The sequence below is a fragment of the Gopherus flavomarginatus genome, chromosome 20 (genome assembly GCF_025201925.1).
Source record: "Gopherus flavomarginatus isolate rGopFla2 chromosome 20, rGopFla2.mat.asm, whole genome shotgun sequence".
Lineage (NCBI taxonomy): Eukaryota > Metazoa > Chordata > Testudines > Testudinidae > Gopherus > Gopherus flavomarginatus.
The window spans coordinates 17,414,195-17,435,350 of NC_066636.1; the positions used below are offsets into that span (position 1 = coordinate 17,414,195).

General features: G+C 46.1%; 1 protein-coding gene across 3 annotated transcripts in view; it reads left to right on the plus strand.

The window, feature by feature from the left end:
• Positions 1-21,156, plus strand: part of LOC127037780 (26S proteasome non-ATPase regulatory subunit 4) — a 68,866-nt gene that overhangs the window by 4,509 nt on the left and 43,201 nt on the right. For all 3 annotated transcript variants that reach the window (XM_050929855.1, XM_050929856.1, XM_050929858.1), the window contains exons 2-4: positions 15,823-15,857; positions 17,131-17,220; positions 20,981-21,111. In XM_050929855.1, the coding sequence (XP_050785812.1) occupies positions 15,823-15,857; positions 17,131-17,220; positions 20,981-21,111 (256 nt within the window). The remainder of the gene's footprint in view (positions 1-15,822; positions 15,858-17,130; positions 17,221-20,980; positions 21,112-21,156) is intronic.

Genomic DNA, 21,156 nt, shown 5'->3' on the forward strand with positions numbered 1-21,156 from the left:
ACCGGTTAGTCAAAAATTCCAGTTAACTGAGAGTTTTTATACTTACCAATAGAGGGAGGGAGTTTGGGTGCGGGGGGGGGGGGGTGCAGGGCGTGGACTCTGGAAGGGAGTATGGGTGTGGGAGGGGGTTCGCGGCAGGGCGTCGGGATGCAGGAGAGGTTTCAGGGTGCTGGATCTGGGCAGTGCTCACCTAGGGTAGCTCCCCGCAAGCGGCGACATGTCCCTGCTGCTCCTAGATGGAGATGTGGCCAGGAGGCTCTGTGTGCTGCCTCTTCCCGCAGCCACTATCCCCGCAGCTCCCATTGGCCGTGGTTCCCAGCCAGTGAGAGCTGTGGAGCCAGCATGTGAGGCAGGGGCAATGCATGCAGCCCCCCGGCCATTCCTCCGCCTAAGAGCGGGAGGGACATGTCACCACTTCTAGGGAGCCACGTGGAGCCAGGTAGGGAGCCTGCCAGTCCTGTGCCAACCACACTTTTAATGGAGATATCAGAAATGTTGGTTTCTAGAGCTTTACAGTTGGTAAAGTGCTGGATAACACAGCTTTTACTGTACGATGGTTTGTGGGGGTTGGTGATAAACCATAGCACCGTTTCCTGGGTTTCTTAAACTTGAGCCCCCTTTTGGAAAACACAGCCTTTAGTGCTGGCATGTGTTGTTAAAGGGCAACCCAGGTTTACTATTTTAAGACATATTTATAAATAATGCTTATGTTTTCAAAAAAAAACCCAAAAAAAACTTCATCTTCCATGCCACTCCAGCTAGTCCCTCACTGCACACACCCCTGGAAAATGGGCTTTGAAGCCTTTTATTTCTAGGTGACTAGTTCAATTACAACCCAGGTTAGTAGGGACTGAAAGTTGTTACTGCTTTGTATGGTTGTCTTTGTCCAGATCACACTAGACAGGCATCTACCCGCTACCGTTGACAGTTTCAGCAATAGAGGCCAAGGACTAAGCTTTTTCCTCTTACCCTTAGTGTTTCTTGCCACATGAAAATCCAGAATAAAGTAGGGCGGGAATTTAAAGTGGATTATTATCTGTTTCTGATTAACCCTGTATATGAACACTCTTATTCCAGAATAAGCATGCCTTCTCTGAATTAGTCTAATCATGTGGACTAAGCTAATTTGGAATAAGGCACACTTCTTTTGGAATAAAGGCTTGTCTGCACATAAACCACGACAGTGACACAGCTGTGCTGTGTAGCGCTTCAGTTAAGATGCTGCCTATGCCAATGAGAAGGGTTCTCTTGCTGGCATAGGTAATCCACCTCCCTGAGAGGCAGTAGCTAGGTTGACAGAAGAATTCTCCTATGCATGTAGCGCTGTCTACACCAGGGTTAGGTCAATTTAACTGTGTCGCTCAGGGCTGTGGATTTTTCACACTCCCGAGCAGCACAGTTATACTGACCTAATTTCATAGGGTAGATGAGCCGGAGTGGAATGAATGGGAGTAGCTCGCTGCATAGATGAACCCTTTCATGTGAGCCCCTCCAGCTCAGGACCAAAGCACATTGACACTTCTGCTTGTGCAGTATCTCTTTGGTGATGCAGAGCTTCATTCTAGGGCTGTCAGTTTCACTTTTGACAGACTAGATCCAATGAAAACCAGAAAATGTGACACATATTGAAGGTTGTTCTTGGTCTTTGTTGATTACTTTGTAATATCACAATTATAACACCATTATATATGTTAACGGTGTTTTATAATCCCCACTTACTCTCCCTTGTTCTAAGAGCCATAGCTCTCAGGAGACAGAATGGCATTTTGGATGTAGCCTAAATTCTGTTCTGCTGGAAAATGACAATTTGCCTCTCCAAAGTGGATGGGGGGAGGGGGGGGGACGGACGGACATGGCCTGAACACATGACAAGGGACCGGTGAGTACCCCCTGATTTCTAATCCCAACTCCCTCCATGGCTTTGGTTGAGTCACTTAACCTGACAGCTCTGTGAAGTAAATGTGCAAGTGTTGTGAGGATTAGTTAATGTTTAGCCCATAAAATAGTCCGGAAACTGTTCCTGTCAGAGTGGTCGTGCTTTCAGAAGCGCTGAACTGTCTTCTGCAGATACTGAAGTCTGCAACTGTGTGTCGAGGAGCCAAGAAACTTAACCTTTCCATGGGAGATGGAATGTGATCTTTTCTCCTTTTAGGAACAACACACTTACATTACTTTCACATCTAGCCTTTGTAATTAAATAGCTTTTTGTTGCGCACTTTCTGGTTGACTCTTACCAGGATTTAATTGTACTGTTTCATACTTACATAATGCTCTTCATCTTCAAAACATTATAATCCTTGTTACCAAACAGTCTCCAAACTCAGCCTCCTGCCTGCTTACTGGTATTCCTACTTTACAGATGGGGAAACTGAGGCAGAGAGGTATTGGCGAATCACTTCACTACAGGGGAGTGTGTGTAAGAGTCAAAAGAACAGCCACACTGGGTCAAACCAAAGGTAGTCCAGTATCTTGTCTTCTGACAGTGGCCAATTCCAGGTGACCCAGAGGGAATGAACAGAACAGGCAATCATTAAGTGATCCAGTCCCAGCTTCTGGCAAACAGAGGTTAAGGACTCTATCCTGGCTAATAGCCACTGATGGACCACCTGTCCTCCATGAATTTATCTTGTTCTTTTTTTGAACCCTTTTATAGTCTTGACCTTCACAGCATCAGCCAGGATCAGAAGTCAGTGGCTTTTAGCTCCCTGTCCGTTGGGACAGTCCTCTCGCCTTTGTCTGTCTTCAGTCACAAAGGCTGTCTGCTCCACGTCTGTGAACCATTCATTGATGTCTCTTGTCTGTCCTTCACTTGCTCCCCACAATGCCACGTGCATAAATCTTGTATTTATTTGGCAAGTCATGATATGGGATGTTGGAGTTGCATAATTCTGATTAACATCCGATTTTCCCACTTCACTGCAGAATGATCTTAACTTCTATCTTGAGCACAGCCAAAGCCAGCAACAAATGCATTGTACAACCCCCAAAAAAGAACAGGGGTACTTGTGGCACCTTAGCCCTCGTCCAGACTAACCCGCGGCATCGGCGGGTTAAAATCGATTGCTCGGGGATCGATATATCGCGTCTAGTCTGGACGCGATGTATCGATCCCCGAGCGCGCTTACATCGATTCTGGAACTCCATCAGCCCGAACGGAGTTCCGGAATCGACACGGAGAGCCGCGGACATCAATGCCGCGCCGTCTCTGGACGGGTGAGTACCTCGATTTTAGACATTCGACTTCAGCTACGTTATTCACATAGCTGAAGTTGCGTATCTAAAATCGATTTTAATACCCTAGTCTGGACGTGGCCTTAGAGACTAACAAATTTATTTGAGCAAAGTTTGCAGTGCCGGTTTACTGGTGGTAGAAAACATGAATCATCCACTCTAGCTGTTCATGAAACCATAGCTGCTGAAATCAGCAAGGGGGCAAGGGCTTGTGGTGTTGAGGGAAATAGCGAACTGTCCGTCAGGAAGTCCTTTTTAATGTGGGGTGTTCTCACGGAACTAGAAACAGTTTTATTTGCCACTATAAATGCACTAGAGGACAATGATCTTTTCTAAGCATTGCTCCTGGGCCAGTGATCAGAAAAAAGAAAGATCTGTTAGGTTTCTATAGAACACCCACCCCTGATCAGGGCTGTACCAAGGTGGGGCAGCTTCCCAGGGCGCAAAGCTGCGGGGGTGGAAAAGTGAGAGAGGTCATGTGGGGTTACATCCCCCCCCACCCCCGATTTCTGCCTTCCATTTAGCATAGTAGCTTTCAAACTGTCAGGTGCACCTCCCTATGGGGGCTTGTCCTACAGTTTGAAAACCGTAGCCTCCTGCCAGGAGCCAGCAGATTGGAAGCTGCTCGAGCCCAAGCTCTTTGCACTGTAGAAGCCAGGGCACTGGCTGGCTGCCCAGCAGCCCTTCCTCCCTCTCTCTCTGCATAGCCAGGTGCTCCCCAGGCAGGGCAGGCTCAGTGGGCAAGGGGCGTCGCCAACCGGCACCGGACTCTTGAGGGAGAGGCAAGAGCCTATCGGTGCACATCTTGGAGCTGTGCCATGTGCCCTGGCTGGGGAGTACCCAGCCATGCAGAGGTGGTGCAGCTAGAGGAGCAGGGCAAGGAGGGCAGCACCCCGGCTCCCGCAGTCGGAGAGCCGGGGCCTAAGTGAGTTAGGCAGTTCCCATCAGCATCTGATCCACCAGCAGGCGACAGTTTTCAAACTGGAGTGTGCCTTTTGAAAACCTTTGTGCTAATTTGAAGGCAGAAATCGGGTAGGGGGATGTGATCCTGTGTCCTTCTGCCGTGCCTACGTTGCCTTTAGTGGGTGCAAATATGCTTGTTTGCCCCATGTGCAAAAATGCCTAGTTACAGCTCTGGACCTGATCCTAAACCCAATCAAATCAGTGCAAAGACACCTACTGACCTTAGTGGGTTTTGGTTCAGGACCCAAAATAGTTAGTTGCCGTTAAGTATCTCTGTTAGGGGGTTGCTGTTGTAACTGTCTCCAACAGTGTGTTTATAATTCCCGTGTTCCAGTAGGTTTACAATGCTCACTTACTAACATAAGCATGGAACTTCACCCACAAACCTTAAGGAGATGGGGAGAGAAGTTTGAAAACCTGTTGGGTTTTTTCCCTGCACCCCAACTTGCAAAATCTCTGTGCAATAATGGAGTAAAAGTCCACAGAGCTTACTATGTTTCCTTCTATTTCTGGATGTCTTGATGTCTGAGATTAACTCTCTATATTAGGTATTTATAAAGTGCCTGTTGCTGTAGTATATAACCCCTCAGGAATAGTTTATTCCTGTCCTGTAAAGCAACAGGAGGAGCTTGCCATGAAAACATGGTGCAAAATGTTTAGAGATTTCCTGTGGCCTATCCCCCAAGAAACTTTGATGGGCTCACCGTGAGCCTAATCATTGTTAGTAGCATCCCAGTAACTTCAGAAATATCCTGTCTCATGCTCTGCTCCATTAGTTCATAGTACAAGTGAAATAGTGAGAGAAGAAGCTGTGCACTAATCTGGGGCAACAAAAAGTCATTCATGCATGTGTTAATTCTGCTGACTGCTAGCAAATTAGCTCAGTGGTTTAGAGCATTGCCCTGCTAAACCTAGGGTGTGAGTTCAATCCTTGAAGGGGCCATTTAGGGAATGGGCTAAAAATCTGTCTGGGGATTGGTCCTCTTTTGAGCAGGGGGTTGGACTAGATTAATTCCTGAGATCCTTCCAACCCTAATATTCTATGGAATTGTGGTAGCAAGAATGAGTAGTTCATGAAGAAATTTAGCAAGTCTTAATCCAGGGGTTCTTTAACAGCAAATGTAAATAAAAAACATTTAGGAATGCTCTTAACATAAGTTGTTGGATAGATCTATTGGTTTATTTGTGGGCATACGGTGGAGGGCTTCCGAGAGCTCGGCCAGAGTGAGAGGCAGCTCTAGCCGGTCCCAGTCACCAGTGCTGACCACCAGGAGTCCATCCCAGAGCACTCTGCAAGCATTAGGATTGGTCAGATCCAGGAAGAACAGGATTACGTAGAAGGCCCTGGTCCTCCCGCATATCTCCTCTGGATCTTTGGGGGGTGTTGGGGGGGGTGCCATCCTTTGCCAGAAGGCAGGTGACATGCTTCTTGGCTCCTCCTCTCTTTCTCCAGGGCATGGAAGAAGCGGGGGAGACGGTGCATAGAACTTCAAAATGCCACCCACTGCTTGGCCTTCCAGCCAAGATCAAGTGTTTATATATCCTCTTTCAGAGGACTGTATTCTGCCCTGGCGGAGGGTGGGCTGAATGATCTAACAGATCTTCCCTCTCCAACTACTATGATCAATGTTGTTTTGACTTTTTGTTCAAGCCAGGCTCCTTGAGTGTCCATAAGAGCCTTTTGCCAAAAGCAAATGAAATATTTAGATGCTCGTCTTCTAGAGCTGCAAAAGAGTTTTGTTGTGAGTGAACTCAACAGGGCAAGGGTGTCTTGTTAAGAACTCAGCTTTTTTTTCTTGCACAGTTTGAGAGGTGTCCTCTTTCTTATCTTACAGAAATTATATTCGGTCTTGATAAAATTTGTTCCTGTATCTTTAGCCACAAAAAAGTTTCCCATTTCTTTAAGGGTTGAAGTTTCAATTTGCTTTCTTTTGCTTTGTTCTTCCTCATATAGATTTCAGCTTTTTGTGCTGCTCAGTATCATCTCAAAGAGGTAGACAAGTTGCATATCTGCTTCAGAAGCATGGGTTTTCTTCCTGTCCAGTAACTAGCAGCAAACAGCCCACCTTACATAACTGTCTTGGCTTTTAAGAAGTGATACAGAATCAAGCCTTTTGTAGGCTTAGTTGATGGGTGCTATAACTTTGCTCAGTGGAAGCTGCTATTTTAATTTAAATGGCTTTTTAAAAAAAAATGCATGTTATATGAAAGTATGAGCTACTGCCTGACATCTATGCTGTGTGTTTGCCAAGATTATTCTAGTTAGGTTCATTTTATGTTTTCATACCTGCTTGACATGCCTTTCTGAAAACATCTCAACTGTCTTCCATCTGCAGAACCTTTGAAAGCCATCCTAAATAGAAAAGAGGTGGTTGCTTTGTTTGTTTTTTATGTCCTTCTCCAGTTGTCTGCTGGCGGGGTTGAGATGGAACCTGAAATTGGGAGAGGAAATGGAGATATGTCTTCTTTCCTCACAAGAGCTTCTAGCTGCTTCAATGCATGCTTGTTTGATGTGGCCCTGGCGCTTAGCTAGTAAGATGCTTCATACCCTGAAGAGTGTAGCTCTTGATGATTTGTTTGGATGTGGTAATGTTTTCGCTTTTATTTTTATCTAAAATGTGAGATGCAACTGAAATTTGTTAGAACCGCTCCATAAATATAGACACTGGTGGCTATGAATCCTGCCCACCCCAAATTAGCACTGGATGAATGAGTGAGGTGAGAATTTGACCTGAATTTCTGTGTTGCATACTCCTTTCAGAGCAGTTTGCGGACTGTTTAACCAAAACAGCACCACAATAGCTTCAGTATGGCTTTTAATCTGATATTTATTTGATGTGCTGTAAGAAATATACTACTTATGGTGGGCTTGTACTATTTTCAGCCAGCTTCTATTTGCTTCTCCTGATTCAGCTTCCAATAAATAACTCCATGGACCATCTGAATTCTCCTTGGGGATTGATTGTGTGATGTTAAAAGATACAAACATATGATGATCCATCTTTTTTTTTTTTTGAGGAGATGGGGGCATAGGTAATGTCTAAGTTATCTAATCCCCTCAAAAGAGAGGCCAGGCATGAAAGTTAAACCACAAAGAGTATCAAAATAGTTACCGGAACTCTTTAGTCAATCACCTGCTTGATTTTAATTAAACACTTGAGATAGATCTGCTTAAATTCATGAGTGTTTTTTGAAAAAGAGGTCCATATTTTTAAACCTAACACATTTTCAGAAACGCCCAGGCACAAGCGAAGCTTTAACTAAAGGTTCAGTTTTGTAGAAAATGTGCTCATTGAGTTGGCTAACGCTGTTGCTCGTCCTTCATTTCGCCACACACTGTAGAAGAAATAGTCATTTAAAAAAAGAGAATAATAACTCTAACTTCCTTGCATGGAAAGTCTTTCCTGGCTCTGTGTATGATGCCTCCCTCTGGCCAAAACCAGTAACACTTTTAACTGATTTCAGTGTAGCAGCCGTGTTAGTCTGTATCACAAAAAGAACAGCAGTACTTGTGGCACCTTAGAGACTAACACATTTATTTCAGCATAAGCTTTTGTGGGCTAAAACCCACTTCATTGGATGCATAGAATGGAACACACAGACAGAAGATATTTATACATACAGAGAACATGAAAAGGTGAATTAATATGCAAATTAGATACGCATACCAACTGGAAGAGTCCAATCAATTGAGATGAGCTATCAGCAGGAGGAAAAAAAAACCTTCCAAGTGATGATCGATATGACCCGTAGAAGGTGTGAGGAGAACTTAAGATAGGGAAATAGATTCAATTAGTGTAATGACCCAACCATTCCCAGTCTCTGTTTAAACCTAAGTTAATTGTATCTAATCTGAATATTGATTCGAGTTCAGCAGTCTCTCTTTGTAGTCTGTGTTTGAAGTTTTTTTGTTGCAAAATTGCCACCTTCAAGTATGTCACTGAGTGGTTAGAGAGGTTGAAGTGTTTTCCCAGTAGTTTTTGAATGTTATGATTCCTGATGTCAGATTTGTCTCCTTTTATTCTTTTCATAGAGACTGCCCAGTTTGGCCAACGTACATGGCAGAGGGGCATTGCTGGCACATGATGGCATATATCACGTTGGTAGATGTGCAGGTGAACGAGCCCCTGATGGCGTGGCTGATGTGATTAGGTCCTATGATGGTGTCACTTAAACAGATATGTGGACAGAGTTGGCAACAGGCTTCGTAGCAAGGATAGGTTCCTGGGTTACTGTTTTTGTTGTGCAGTGTGCAGTTGCTGGTGAGTATTTGCTTCAAGTTCAGGGGCTGTCTGTAAGTGAGGACTGGCCTGTCTCCCAAGATCTGTGAGAGTGAGGGATCATCTTTCAGGATAGGTTGTAGATCTTTGATGATGCACTGGAGAGGTTTTAGTTGGGGGCTGTAGGTGATGGCTAGTGGTGTTCTGTTGTTTTCTTTGTTGGACCTGTCCTGTAGTAGGTGGCTTCTTGGGTACTCTTCTGGCTCTGTCAGAAGCTTATGCGTTTGCAGGCAACTCCCAACATTTACAGGAATTGCACACGCCTGTTTACATTCATCTCCCCTTTACCTAGGAGACCAGACTCCTGCTGCATGTTCATTCTAGTGCTCAAGTGTAATTAGCCATCTTTCTTGTGGACAAAAGGAAATAACCTATTGTCCAATCTCATAGACTTTAAGGCCAGAAGGGACCGTCATGATCATCTAGTCTGACGACCTGCACATCACAGCGCACAGACCTTCACCTACCCACTCCTGCAATAGGCCTGTAACCTCTGGCTGAATTGCTAAAGTCCTCAAATCTTGATTTAAAAACTTCAAGTTACAAACAATCCACCATTTACTCTAGTTCAAACCAGCAAGTGACCCCACACCACACTGCAGAGAAGCAAAAAAACACCAGGGTCTTTGCCAATCTGTCCTGGGGGGAAATTCCTTCTCAACCCCAAATAGGGTGTTCAGTTAGACCATGAGCATGAGAGAGAGCCCCTCTAGCCAGACACTTGAGAGAGAGAACAGGAGGACTTGTGGCACCTTAGAGACCAACATTTATTTGAGCATAAGTTTTTGTGGGCTACAGCTCACTTCTTCGGAGCTCACAAAAGCTTATGCTCAAATAAATTTGTTAGTCTCTAAGGTGCCACAAGTCCTCCTGTTCTTTTTGCGAATATAGACTAACACGGTTGCTACTCTGACACCTGGGAAAGAATCTCTGTAGTAACTCAGAGCCCTCCCCATCTGGGACGGTTGGAGATATCGCAATCAACGGACATTGCACATTTGTTTGGAAATGAAGGAACTAGAGAGAGGGAGGGAGTGCTTCCCGTCTTGCACATGGTAGGGTGTGTGTGTTGGTTACCGATCCTTGTTACAGCATACGGTAACTTTCCTATGCTGACTAGTGATCTTTCCTTGTAAACAGTGGTGCTTGATTTGGAGATAATGTATATCTGATTTCCAGATCGCATTCACTAGAATTACATGATGGGAGACAATGTTCTCTCTAGCAGTTAGACCAGGGAAGTAGGAATGCATAGAAATGTAGGGCTGGAAGGGACCTTGAGAGGTCATCTAGTCCAGCCTCCTGTGCGGGACCAAGTAAACCTAGACCTGGCCTCCACAGCTCGTAAAGCGGCGAGGGCCACATTACTCTGAAGAAAACAGCTGAGGGCCGAAACCCCCCAGCCCCACGGAAACATCACCCCCCCCCCGGCCCAACAGAAACACTCCGCCCTAGCACTGCCCAGCCCTGCAGAAACAAACCCTCCTTTCCTAGTACCGCCCCACCAAAACAGCTGTGGGCCAAAAAGGAAGGTTAGGGGTGGGGAGGTGATACTTGATTTTAAATCAACCAGGGGCTCCCAGCTGAAGAGGTGGCTAGGAGCCCTCAGGGTCAAATTAAAGGGCCCGGGGCTCCGGTGGCTGCGGGAACCCAGAGCTTTGTGGGGCTGGGGCAGGGATTTGAAGGGCCCAGAGCTCCTGCTGCTGAGGGGAGCCCGAGCCCTTTAAATCCCAGCCCCAGCGCATCCGCTGGAGCTGCCGCCGGGATTCAAAGGGCTCTGGGTTGCCCGTGGTGGCGGGGAGCCCTGAGCCCTTTAAATCTCAGCCACGGCCGAGAATCTCTGCAGGCAGCTCAGAGCCCTTTGAATCCCAGCCATGGCTGAGATTTAAAGGGCTCTGGGCTCCCCACGGCTGTGGGGAGCCCAGAGCCTTGGAATCTCGTCCGCAGCTGGAAGGGCCGGCTTTAGGAAGTGCAGGGCCCAATTCGAACATTTTCAGCGGGGCCCCGACAGGGATGACTGAAAGAAAAAAAAAAGTGTTAAAAAAAAAAAAAAAAAAAGCCTTTCATTTCTTAGCAACCGGTTCCCTATAAAAAGTTCTGCCACAGTATGTATTTTTTGTACCAATAGGGTTACCATACGTCCGTATTTTCCTCCTGGATGGCGATTTAAGATCCAAAAAGCCTGACATGTCCGGGAGAGTACGCATGTATGTTAACCCTACCTAAAGTTCTTTTTTAAAAAGATGTGTCTGAACTAGAAATGAGCTCTGCCACTCCCTGAGGGTGTGCTAGGGTGCACGTGTGGGTCCCAGCTGCTCCCTGCCCACCTCATTGAAGCAGGTGTGCAGGGTTACTTCCCTGGGAACTACAGGGCACCAGTGGACATGGGGCTGGCTGGAGGTGGAGGGGAGGTGGCTGGAGGTAGGGTCTTGCTGCAGGCTGGGCAAGGGGTGGGGGGCAGTCTGGAGACGGCATGTGGGATGGGCTGGCTGGCTTCAGGCAGGGCCACGAGGGATGTGGCATGGTTTGGTAGGGCTGGAGACAAAGGAGTGGAGGACTGGCTGGCTTCAGGCAGGGGGGTGCGGCAGGGGTTGGCTGGAGACAGGGAAGGAGTGCAGGGCTGGCTGGAGATGGGTTGGTGCAGGGCTGAAGGCAAGGCAGGGGGTGAGGGGCTGGCTGGAGACGGGCTGGCAATGGGTGCAGGGCTGGCTGCAGACAGGAACTGGTGAAGGCAGGGCAGGAGGTGCGGCAGGGGTTGGCTGCGGGCAACTGGTCCAGGTACAGGGGATACAGCCCATTCTGTATAGTGAGTGCCCCCTCCTCCTGCCTCCCCCACCAGGGTAGCAGTAGCAGCCCGTGGCTCAGGAGCTATTTAAAGGGCCTGGGGCTCCCCTGCTTCCACTGCCCCAGCCCTGTAAATAGCTGCAGGAGCCCTGGGGACGTGGTGGGGCTCCAGGGGCTATTTAAAGGACCAGGGCAGCAAAGGCATCTGGAGACACCCCCCCCCCCACTACGCCAGGGCTCTGGGGGCTATTTAAAGAGCCCATGGCTCCCCTGTTTCTACCGCCCCAGCCCTGTAAATAGCCGAGGGAGCCCTGGGGAAGCGGTGTGGCTTCAGCGACTATTTAAGGACCAGGGCGGCAGAGGCAGTTGGAGCCCCGGCCCTTTAAATAGCCCCCAGGGCTCTGGGGGTATTTAAAGGGCCCGGGACTCCCCTTCTTCTACCGCCCCAGCCCTTTAAATAGCCACAGGAACCCTGGGGAAGTGGTGGGGCTCCGGTGACTATTTAAAGGGCCAGGTTGGTAGAAGCAACGGGAACCCCGGACTTTTTAAATAGCCCCCAGAGCCCCACAGCCCTACCCCAGGGCTCCAGCAGTGCTGCTCTGGTGGCAATTTAAAGGGCCTAGGAGCCACAGGCCTTTTAAATTGCCCCCTGGGGAAGCTGGGCCACCCCGCTACAGCACACTGGCTTTTGCCGGTACACCATACTGGGGCTTGGGCATGTGGCCCTCTTAGGGGCTGGCTGATTCAGGGGAATTGGTTGAATTGGCCTAAAGCCAGCCCTGGCGGCTGGGATTTAAAGGGCTCTGGGCTCTCTGCGGCTGCGGGCAGACCAGAGCCCTTTGAATCCCGGCTGCAGCTGAGATTTAAAGAGCTCTGGTCTCCCCACCTCTGCGGGCAGCCCAGAACCCTATGAATCCCGGCCGCGGCTGAAATTTAAATGGCTCTGGGCTCCCCACCGCTGCAGGCAGCCCAGAGCCTTTTGAATCCCTGCCACGGCTGAGATTTAAAGAGCTCTGAGCTCCCCGCCGCTGCAGGCAGCTCGGAGCCTTTTGAATCCCGCCACAGGCCGCACAGTGAGCCTCTGGGGGGCGCATGTTGTGCGGGCCTCATCCCTGACAGGGTGGCTGTCAAACTGTTCTTTAAAAGTTCCATGATGGGGACTGTACAACCTCTCTTGGAAGCTTGTTCCAGTGCTTAACTTTCCTTGCAGTTAGGCCGTTTTTTCCTAATGTCTAATCTAAATCCCTCTCTCTTCAGATTAACCCAATTACTGCTTGGCCTGCCTTCAGTGGACATAAGGAACAATTGATCACTCTCCCTTTTTTATAACAGCCCTTAATGTATTGGGTGACTGTCATCAGGTCTCCCTCTCAATTGTCTTTTCTCAAGACTAAACTTGCCCAGTTTTGTAAACTTATCGTCATAGATCAGGTTTTCTAAACCCTTTTTCATTTTTGTTGCTCTCTTCTGGACTCCTCCAATTTGTCCACATCTTTCCTAAAGTGTGGCTCTGGAACTGGGTTTGAGGCTTCACCAGTGCTATGTAGAGCCAGAATCCTGGTTTCTCTTCTCAGTCCTGATGCTGATTTGCTGTGTGACTTCAGGCAAATCACTGTGTATATTACTCTAAAGCTCTGTAAATTGAGAGTGCCTGGCTCACACTGGTATATCCCAGGGGTGGTCAAACCGTGGCTCGCAAGCTGCATGTGGTTCTTTTGCAGTTAGTGTTGCTGGTGAAGCCCCGCCACACCCAGGTGTGCCACACACACCCCCACCCCATTCTCCACCTACCAAACTCGGAGTGTGTATGTGTGGGTGAGGACCTCTGCCTTGCAGCAGGGTGGTGGGGTAGGGACTTCTGCTCAGTGGTAGAGGGTTATCAGGGCTTCAGCCCCATGAGGCACACCTGCTAGGGCTTGGGGCTTCAGCAGGAGCAGAACTGAAACCCCAAACCCCAGCAGGTGCGCCCCGGTTCTCAAACTTCTGAAGATTGTTGTATGCAGCTCGCTGGGTCAGTATGCTTGGCCGCCCTTGGTATAGAGGCCAAGTGAATATGAAATACTTTAGAATCCTCAGTTGAGAAGTGCCTCACAAGTGAAAAGTTTTTGGTTTTTTGGGTGTCTCTCTCTTTTGCTTTAATGTTTCTTGGATGTGATTGAAAAGGTATTAAAAAAGCTCATTTGCTGTCCCTTTTGAATAAGTAGTTTTAGATAAATCCTCAGAATGTAAGGGTTCGAATGGATGATTAGCTATGTTAATCATCTCTAAGGTGATGGCGCTAGCTGTGCTGCTGGTTGAGTGTGACTTATAGAGAATATCTGATTTACATACACACTCGAAAAGGCAATTGGGCTCAATTGTTGCTGTGCAGGTGCTGCATTGCAATAACTGAGTTGCTTCCTCCACCAGTGTGTCCCAGACATTGACAGTTTGGAAAGCCTTGTTCAGAGCAGTCACCTGTACTGCAAGGTGACAGAGTGGAGCACTGTCAGTTGTTTTTTTCCATTAAAACAGCATGCAGGAAAACTGGGTTGTGGCTGCTTGGCTTCTGTTAGCAGGACTGAAGTGTAGAGAAGCAAGCTTCCAACTGGGAATATGTTTGCTTTCAGATCCATTTTGTTCTGTAGTGACAGAACTTCCTGCTTGGGGGTGAGAGGGAGAACAAAAGCTGTTAACTTGGACTGTCAGACAGTGATAGCCTAGCAGGCTTCTCCAGCTTCAACCTCATGGAAACTTGAAGAGCCTCCTTGACTCCACAGCGATTCAACTGGCCAAATTGAATAGTGGCAACAGAATCTTGAGCCCTTGGACCTGTGTCCCAGGACAGATGGCTCCAACTGATGTGCAAAATTGGCTGCCCTGCTAGCCTGACCGTCTTTGGTCCATGGCAATGGTTTTCAACCTTATCTGAGGACCCCTAAATTGTTTTGAATGGAAGTACAGACCCCTTTGGAAATCTTAGACATAGTCTGTGGATCCACAGGAGTCCATGGGCCGCAGGTTGTAAGCCACTGGTCTGTGGCCTTGCATAGCACAGCTAGTTGCAAGTCAGTGAGTATGAATACAGCTGTGCATTACTCATTTTTATGAAGAGCACAGAATGTACTGGGAGGAGGAGGGAATAGCTCCTGAATGTGTGGAACTTTATGCATAAAAATTAGAGCTTGTCATGACACCTTTCTTGCCTTTAAGGGGAGAACAGAGTGGGTGGAAAACAAGTTGGAAAAGCCAGTCACTGTCTTCTCACTTTGGTTAGTAAAAAGCTTTTGGCACAGAATTATTTTTGCTCTCTGTTTTGTCTGTCTTAAAATGGGAGATTTGATTGATAGATAACAGTGAACCTGACCATCCTTCTGATCCATTTAAGTGCCTTTGTATACTTTGTTGAAATGCAGTTTTCTTACCACCATAACACTTGAGTTTTTCTTTGGCCCCGTTTTGAATGACTGAGGTTGCCATGGTTGAGAAATAAGCTTAATCAGACTATTTGTGGCTCTCACCTGGGGAGGATGTGCTGCCATGGTGCTATCTCATAGAGCTGGAAGTGACCCCGAAAGGTCATCGAGTCCAGCCCCCTGCCTTCACTAGCAGGACCAAGTACTGATTTTGCCCCAGATCCGTAAGTGGCCCCCTCAAGGATTGAATTCACAACCCTGAGTTTAACAGGCCAATGCTCAAACCCCTGAGCTATCCCAACTCCCCTGGAGTTGTGGTGTGTGATTTTTTGTGTTTGTGTGTGTGTGTCTCTCTCTCCCAGGTAGAGGAAGAAATGCAAGTTTTCCCATGACTTCACTTCATGTGCGGGCAGCATCTCTGCTTTTGCAGTTCTGGGCTGTTTCTTATATTGCTGATCTGTGTGGTGGTTTTGTGGCTTAGACAAACCTCCCCAAAAGAGCGGGATCACAGAGTCCGTTTCAGTTCCTGTATCTAAGAAACAGGACTGGAATCCTGGCCTCAAAAGGTGGAAAAAGTAGTAAATCACCTCACTGTCATTTAGCCTTAGTATTGTCTGAACCTTAACATTTGACTCAAAGGATTTATGTTGTTGTTGTTAAAAACTTCTGGAAATAAGTTTATAATGGAAGTGCTGACACTGCAGCATCACAAAGCTTGAACTATGAAAATTGGGTCTTTGATGTAGTGATTTTAATAAATGGTTGGCTAGAGCCTTATTAAGTCTTTGGTGTAACTCAACTGAATTTGATAAAGTTGCATCATCTTACACCATGTCTGAATTTGGCCCTGAGTTTCTATACACAGCTAAAAAATTCTTGGAATCTGGCTGAGCAGGAGAGATCAGACTAGCAAATAGCTACGCTGTGAGAGAGAAACAAAGTTAAATTGGGATGGCTGTGTGGTAAGCAGAATAACATTTCCTTGTGGCCTGAGAGAAATTTCCCTGTGCTGTGAGCAAGAGGAGAAGTTGAGGAAAAAATCAAACATGAGTCAGTGTTTTTTTCAGATGCACTAAAACATTCAAATCACAGCAGAATGTCAGGCTTTTTCTACAATATATGATAACCTGTTTCTTTGCTAAATATCTCTTAAATTTCTATCTTGACAGGATCAGCAACCTTCAAAAAATCATTCACTTCAGAGGTAAGTTACTTCTTGAGAAATTGGTGTGCTTTGTTCCCTGCGCACTGTCATAAATGGGTGCTTTCTGTGAAACTAGGCATTTTGAGCTCTGTATATGGCTTGAATCTGGAAGGGAAAGCGGGGGACAGCCGAACAAGCAATTATAAGGCTGCAATGAGCTGATGTATTCACTTGTGAAATCAGTGGGCCTTTGTTCCTCATAAGAGAATCGGGTCCATTTTTATATCCTTATGGCCCTGGAATTTCAAGTGATTCCATGCCAACAAAACACTATATAAATGTCAAGCCACAGACCCTAAGCTCAACTTTATGGAGGAACAGAATGGCCGTTTACACAGAAGACAATGACCCAGGCAAGTTTCCAAGGGGTAACAGAGTAGTGCAGACAAGATGCAGCTAAAACTGCCACCTCTGCCTGAGAAACTAGATTAACTTGTACCGCCAACCTAGCTCACTTCCTCTAAGGACTCGAGTCTTCGAAGTGTATGTGTGCGCTGCAATCACAGGGTATAATAGCAGCTTGAGCACACATACTAGCTTTGATCTAGCTAGCTCGGATACTGGAGCAGTGAAGTTGTGGCCGTGTGCGCTTGAGCAAGAGATGTACAAGCCCAATACCCATGCTAGCTAGAGTATGTCTGCTCAAGCAGCAGTCCTGTTGTGATTGCAGTCTAGCCATACCCTTCAAGGGCATGAGTTGTACTAGTAGAGGAAAGCGAACGCTGATTGCAGCCTGAGGTCATTCCGGACCAGTCTGCTGGAAATTAAGGCTTCTAAGAGCAACCTGAAAACTCTCTCCTTGTACAGGAACCGAAATTCCTCCCCTAGCTTGCATTTTGCGAAGACAGTCCCCTCCACCCCTTTATTTAGATTCCAAGTCTGCATCACACAGGAAGCTCCCAGGAAGCTAGTATTTCTCCAAGATTCTTTAATGTCACCCTGCTATTTTGAAGATGAAGTTAGGCCATATATTTCCCCCTCCACATTAATATGCAGAAGTAGCCCATGAAGACTACTGGTCCCAGTGTGGGGTGCTCCATCTTGATCCAAACAGCTTCTGGCATTGCATGCTGGGACCTGTAATTTTCTGCAAGCTGTATCTTTGTATTAAAGGTGCAAGTTGAAAAGAATGCATTATACAACTCCATAGGCTTACCCTTGAGAGAGCCCCTGTAGTCCTCTGTAGTTATGCCTCTTGATTCTGGGTGGGGAGATACACTTAGGATATTTGTTTTTAAAACTTCTTCATTCTTGTCCTCACCCGTACTCCTAGATGTCTGGTTCTTCTGGACAGCCTGGCTCACAAACAATAAAAAAAGGTCATAGAGGAGTAGATTCCACTGGTGAGACTACATATAAAAAGGTAGGTGCCTCTCACCTAATTAATCTAATTGTTTGTTTTCATTCCCCTGTTCGCTAAATTAATGCTGCCCAGAGCATCAGGCTGTTCTGACTCATTCTATTTAGCGTAAAAGGTTGGGTAACTTGCGTGACAAACATTAAAGAAGATCTTAGTGAGAGCAAAGACTGGCAGGCTGAAGGGCTGAATTTATGCTTTGGGGATTTATGCTTCTCTGCTATTGCCTCCTAGAGACAGGATTATTTTTTAAACCTTACCCCATTAGCAACACTTCCTAGGACCCTTCTCGTTTACTGAGTGTGCTCTATGCTGTCTGGACACAATAGCAGCTACAGATTGTGATTTTGCTGGAATTTGCTTTACAAAGGGCAGATTGTGTGTTGGTTTCTTAAACCAGCCTATGGATGTGGGGATTTTTGGACGCTGCTACTAACTTTCGTTGGACTTCATCAGTATGTGCCAACTTGCTTTACAACAAGAGTGGTTTCCTGTGTCTGGATTAAATGGATAATGGCATGATCGAGGCGTTTCAGCAGCTCTCGCTTTATGTAAGTGGAAGCTTCTCGTTTGAAATCTCTAATCCAGCCACGCTTTAATATCCACGTACTGTTTGTTTGGTGACGGGGTTCACTTCTTCACCTGGAAAATAAGGGAACTGAGTGTGTGGGAGAGAACTTAAACAACACTTCTGTTTAATCTAGTCTCTCTAATTTACTATAATTGACTATGTTTAAGCTTGGGGGTTCTCAGTTCAGATCTGCAGTATCCCAGAATGCTGAGTGGGGGAGGAGGAGGAGGAGGTAGCAGTACTGGCTAGGAGAAGGCAGCAACCAAAGTGGAATTAGATGAGACACTTAAATATGTTTGCAGGGACCCCAGAAACTAGTAACCGGAGGTTTGGGGCGGTGGGGGGGGGGGGGGAGACAACTAATGGGATTACCTGGAAATGACTGACAGGCTCTCCTCACTTAAGTTGTTTGTTGCTGTGGCTAGGTCTCTCCTGCCTTTCTTTGAGGCAGTATGTTGATTAATTTATTCTCTCTCTGCCCTTTGTTAAAACAATTGTAAACAGGCAGCTGACTGCTCAGTTTATGATAAGGGGAAAAAATTGCGCACAGCTTAATGGCAACCTCATTGTGGCTCTTTGCATCCACGGATAATGCAGCAATGCCAAGCTAGTGTTGATAGTTTCTTTATCTTTAAAGTGAAATTACCTTTTCGATGTGAACGGTGTGCTGAGCTTTCATGGATTTTTCAGTGATGCTAATTTTAAAAGGCAAGAAGGAAAGGTATTTAGGAGAACTCTGCTCCAATGTCCTAGACAGATTGTGTGATAAGTCTCACAGTGAAGGAATGCCATGAAGTGATCTAAAACCTGATGGAATCAAGAAATGCCTAAGTTCTCTTCTCAGTTCTGTCACTTACTATGTGACCTTGGACAGATCTCTTACTCCATCTCCATTTACCTTCTGCTCCGTCCTGCTCAGCCCCGTTCCCTTTTCTTTCCATTAGCTGATCCTCTCCTAACCAAACCCACTCCCAAAAATAATAATGGAACTAACCTGCTTGCTGCCATCACGCTGTCCATTCTGCTGCTGTGTGCTTCTACTTCCCCACCTGGCATCTGTCTTGTCTGTTTAGATAATAAGCTCTTTTATTTCTGAGTTTGTACAGTGCCTAGCACAATGGGGCCTCATTCTTTGTCGGCCCTTAGGTACTGTAATAAACATGATTAATAATGAATGAGGAATATGTTTGTTCATCTTTGAAAGATTTTGTAGATATTCAGATGAAAGCCAGAGCATTCATTTTAGAGGCAATGGAGGGGAAATCTAGGGAAGCCAAAATGTACTTGTGCAAATTGGAATCTGGCCTAGTCATCAAGGTTGAATTCTATTTTTCACAACGTACCTTGATCTTAAATGACCAAATCATCAGGACTTCTTATTAGATGCACAGTGTCCCTTGGCACCTAGCTGGGGTATTGGTTTAATACTGACTGTCAGAAGGACACCACTTACTGAGTCACCTGCTCAGGACTTTGTTTTAGGTTCAGTTGCCTTGTATGTAAACAACTTGCACCTGTTCCACCATAGTTTTAACAACCTTTGCAGTGGGCTTATGTCGTATAGACCGGGAATTGACACAGACCATGTAACTTCAGTAGTTGTCTACTGTCATCCTTGATCTTATCTCTGTCATCCTTGAAGATTCATGACCGCATAGAACAAGCTGGATATAAGCAAGTGTTAACGGCCTAAGACAAAATTGTGTGCTCTGTAGACATGAGCAGACTAGCAGATTCTTGATGTTTGTAAATAGCTGCCACAGGAATATAATCCTGCATTGTCCTTGGACAATTTATGCAGAGGCCACAGCAGCAAAGCTACGGTTTGTTTTTAAAACTGTAATGACCAGCTGTTAGTTAGGCTTGGAAGGATCAGATTTTTATCTGTAAACCTCAGTTTCACCCTGCACACACACACACACACACACACACTGACGCACACATTTCCATCACTGGTCAAAAGTCAAGCTAGGCAAAGAAGAATGCCACTTGAGAACGTCTTAGAGTTTGATTTTTAAGGATATTTGCTTTCTCTATGGTGACACTTTGTGTTTTGACCCTGGCAAAGCTGAAACTTTTTGAATCGCAACATCTACGGTCATTAAATAATTGTCTGACTTCCCCCTAAATTTCCAACAACTGTGAACATTACATGTTCACAGTTGTGCAAAATGACGGTTTTAAGCACTTTTTCCTATTTTTATCCGTTTTTAATAGATACAAGTCTTAACAAATGCTTAAAAATAAACATTGTTATTACAGTCAACATTGTGTTTTTTAAAAAAATAAAATCATCAGTGAATTCTGCCAAGCCTCTCATTATTATTGCTTATGAGCCACAAGCCTAGCAAGGGAGTAGAATAAGAGGGTGAGACTAGAGGGTTGCAACCCCAAATGTGCATTCTGTGGGGTTAGGTTATTTTGAGGGCTAGCTCCGTGGTGGGACTCTGCATTGCCTCAAGGAAGACCAGAGTCTATGCTGCGGCCTTCTGATCATGCAGACCTAGGTCTCAGGAGATTGAGATGATGCACAGATACTGTGCTTGTCTGCTTCCCAGAGGAAAAAGAGTACTTTGCTGTTCAATAGCCAGCACTCTGGTCGTTGTAAGGAGTGGAAACGAACACCTTAGAAGGAGGTAAAATCCAGTCTTCATATGGCCAGGTGGATGGTAGCTACAGTGCAAGCCCTCTGAGGTAGCAATGCTGCAGAATGGGGATAAAATGAGATGAAGGATTGTTAGGGCTTTGTTGGGGATGTAGAGGTACCTCCATCCCTAATATATGGCAGAAGCTAGTCTTGTATGCTCTGCGCTTCAGATGAGTGGAATATGGAGCCCTTGTCACCTTAATTTGGCAGCAGCTTAAATATTCTGGAAACAGGATCCATGTGATGATATTGCTGCTCAGTGATAAGTTGTAAATAGGTTGAGAATCTTTCCCATAGAGCAGATTGACATGAAAGTAAGCAGCCAAAGACTAAGTTAGCCAGCTAGAGAGAAGCAAAAAAGGAAACCGGGATTTTTGGGTACAAAATACTATCTAGTCAGTGCCTACTGGAAGGGTGCTAGTTTAAATTGGAGCCAACTTTTTTTGCTTGAAGACAGTCAGTCATCCATTTAACCCCTTCTGTTGCAATATGGAATCTGCTGCTCCATGTCAGAGATATTTGACTTCCTGTTTCCTTCTCCCCTCCAGACTACATCATCGGCCTTGAAAGGTGCCATTCAGCTGGGCATCACCCACACAGTTGGAAGCTTGAGCACCAAACCGGAGCGAGATGTTCTCATGCAAGACTTCTATGTAGTAGAAAGTATCTTCTTCCCAAGGTGAGAGCTTTCTTGCTGATCTGTGAAATGCTTTTACTTAGAGTT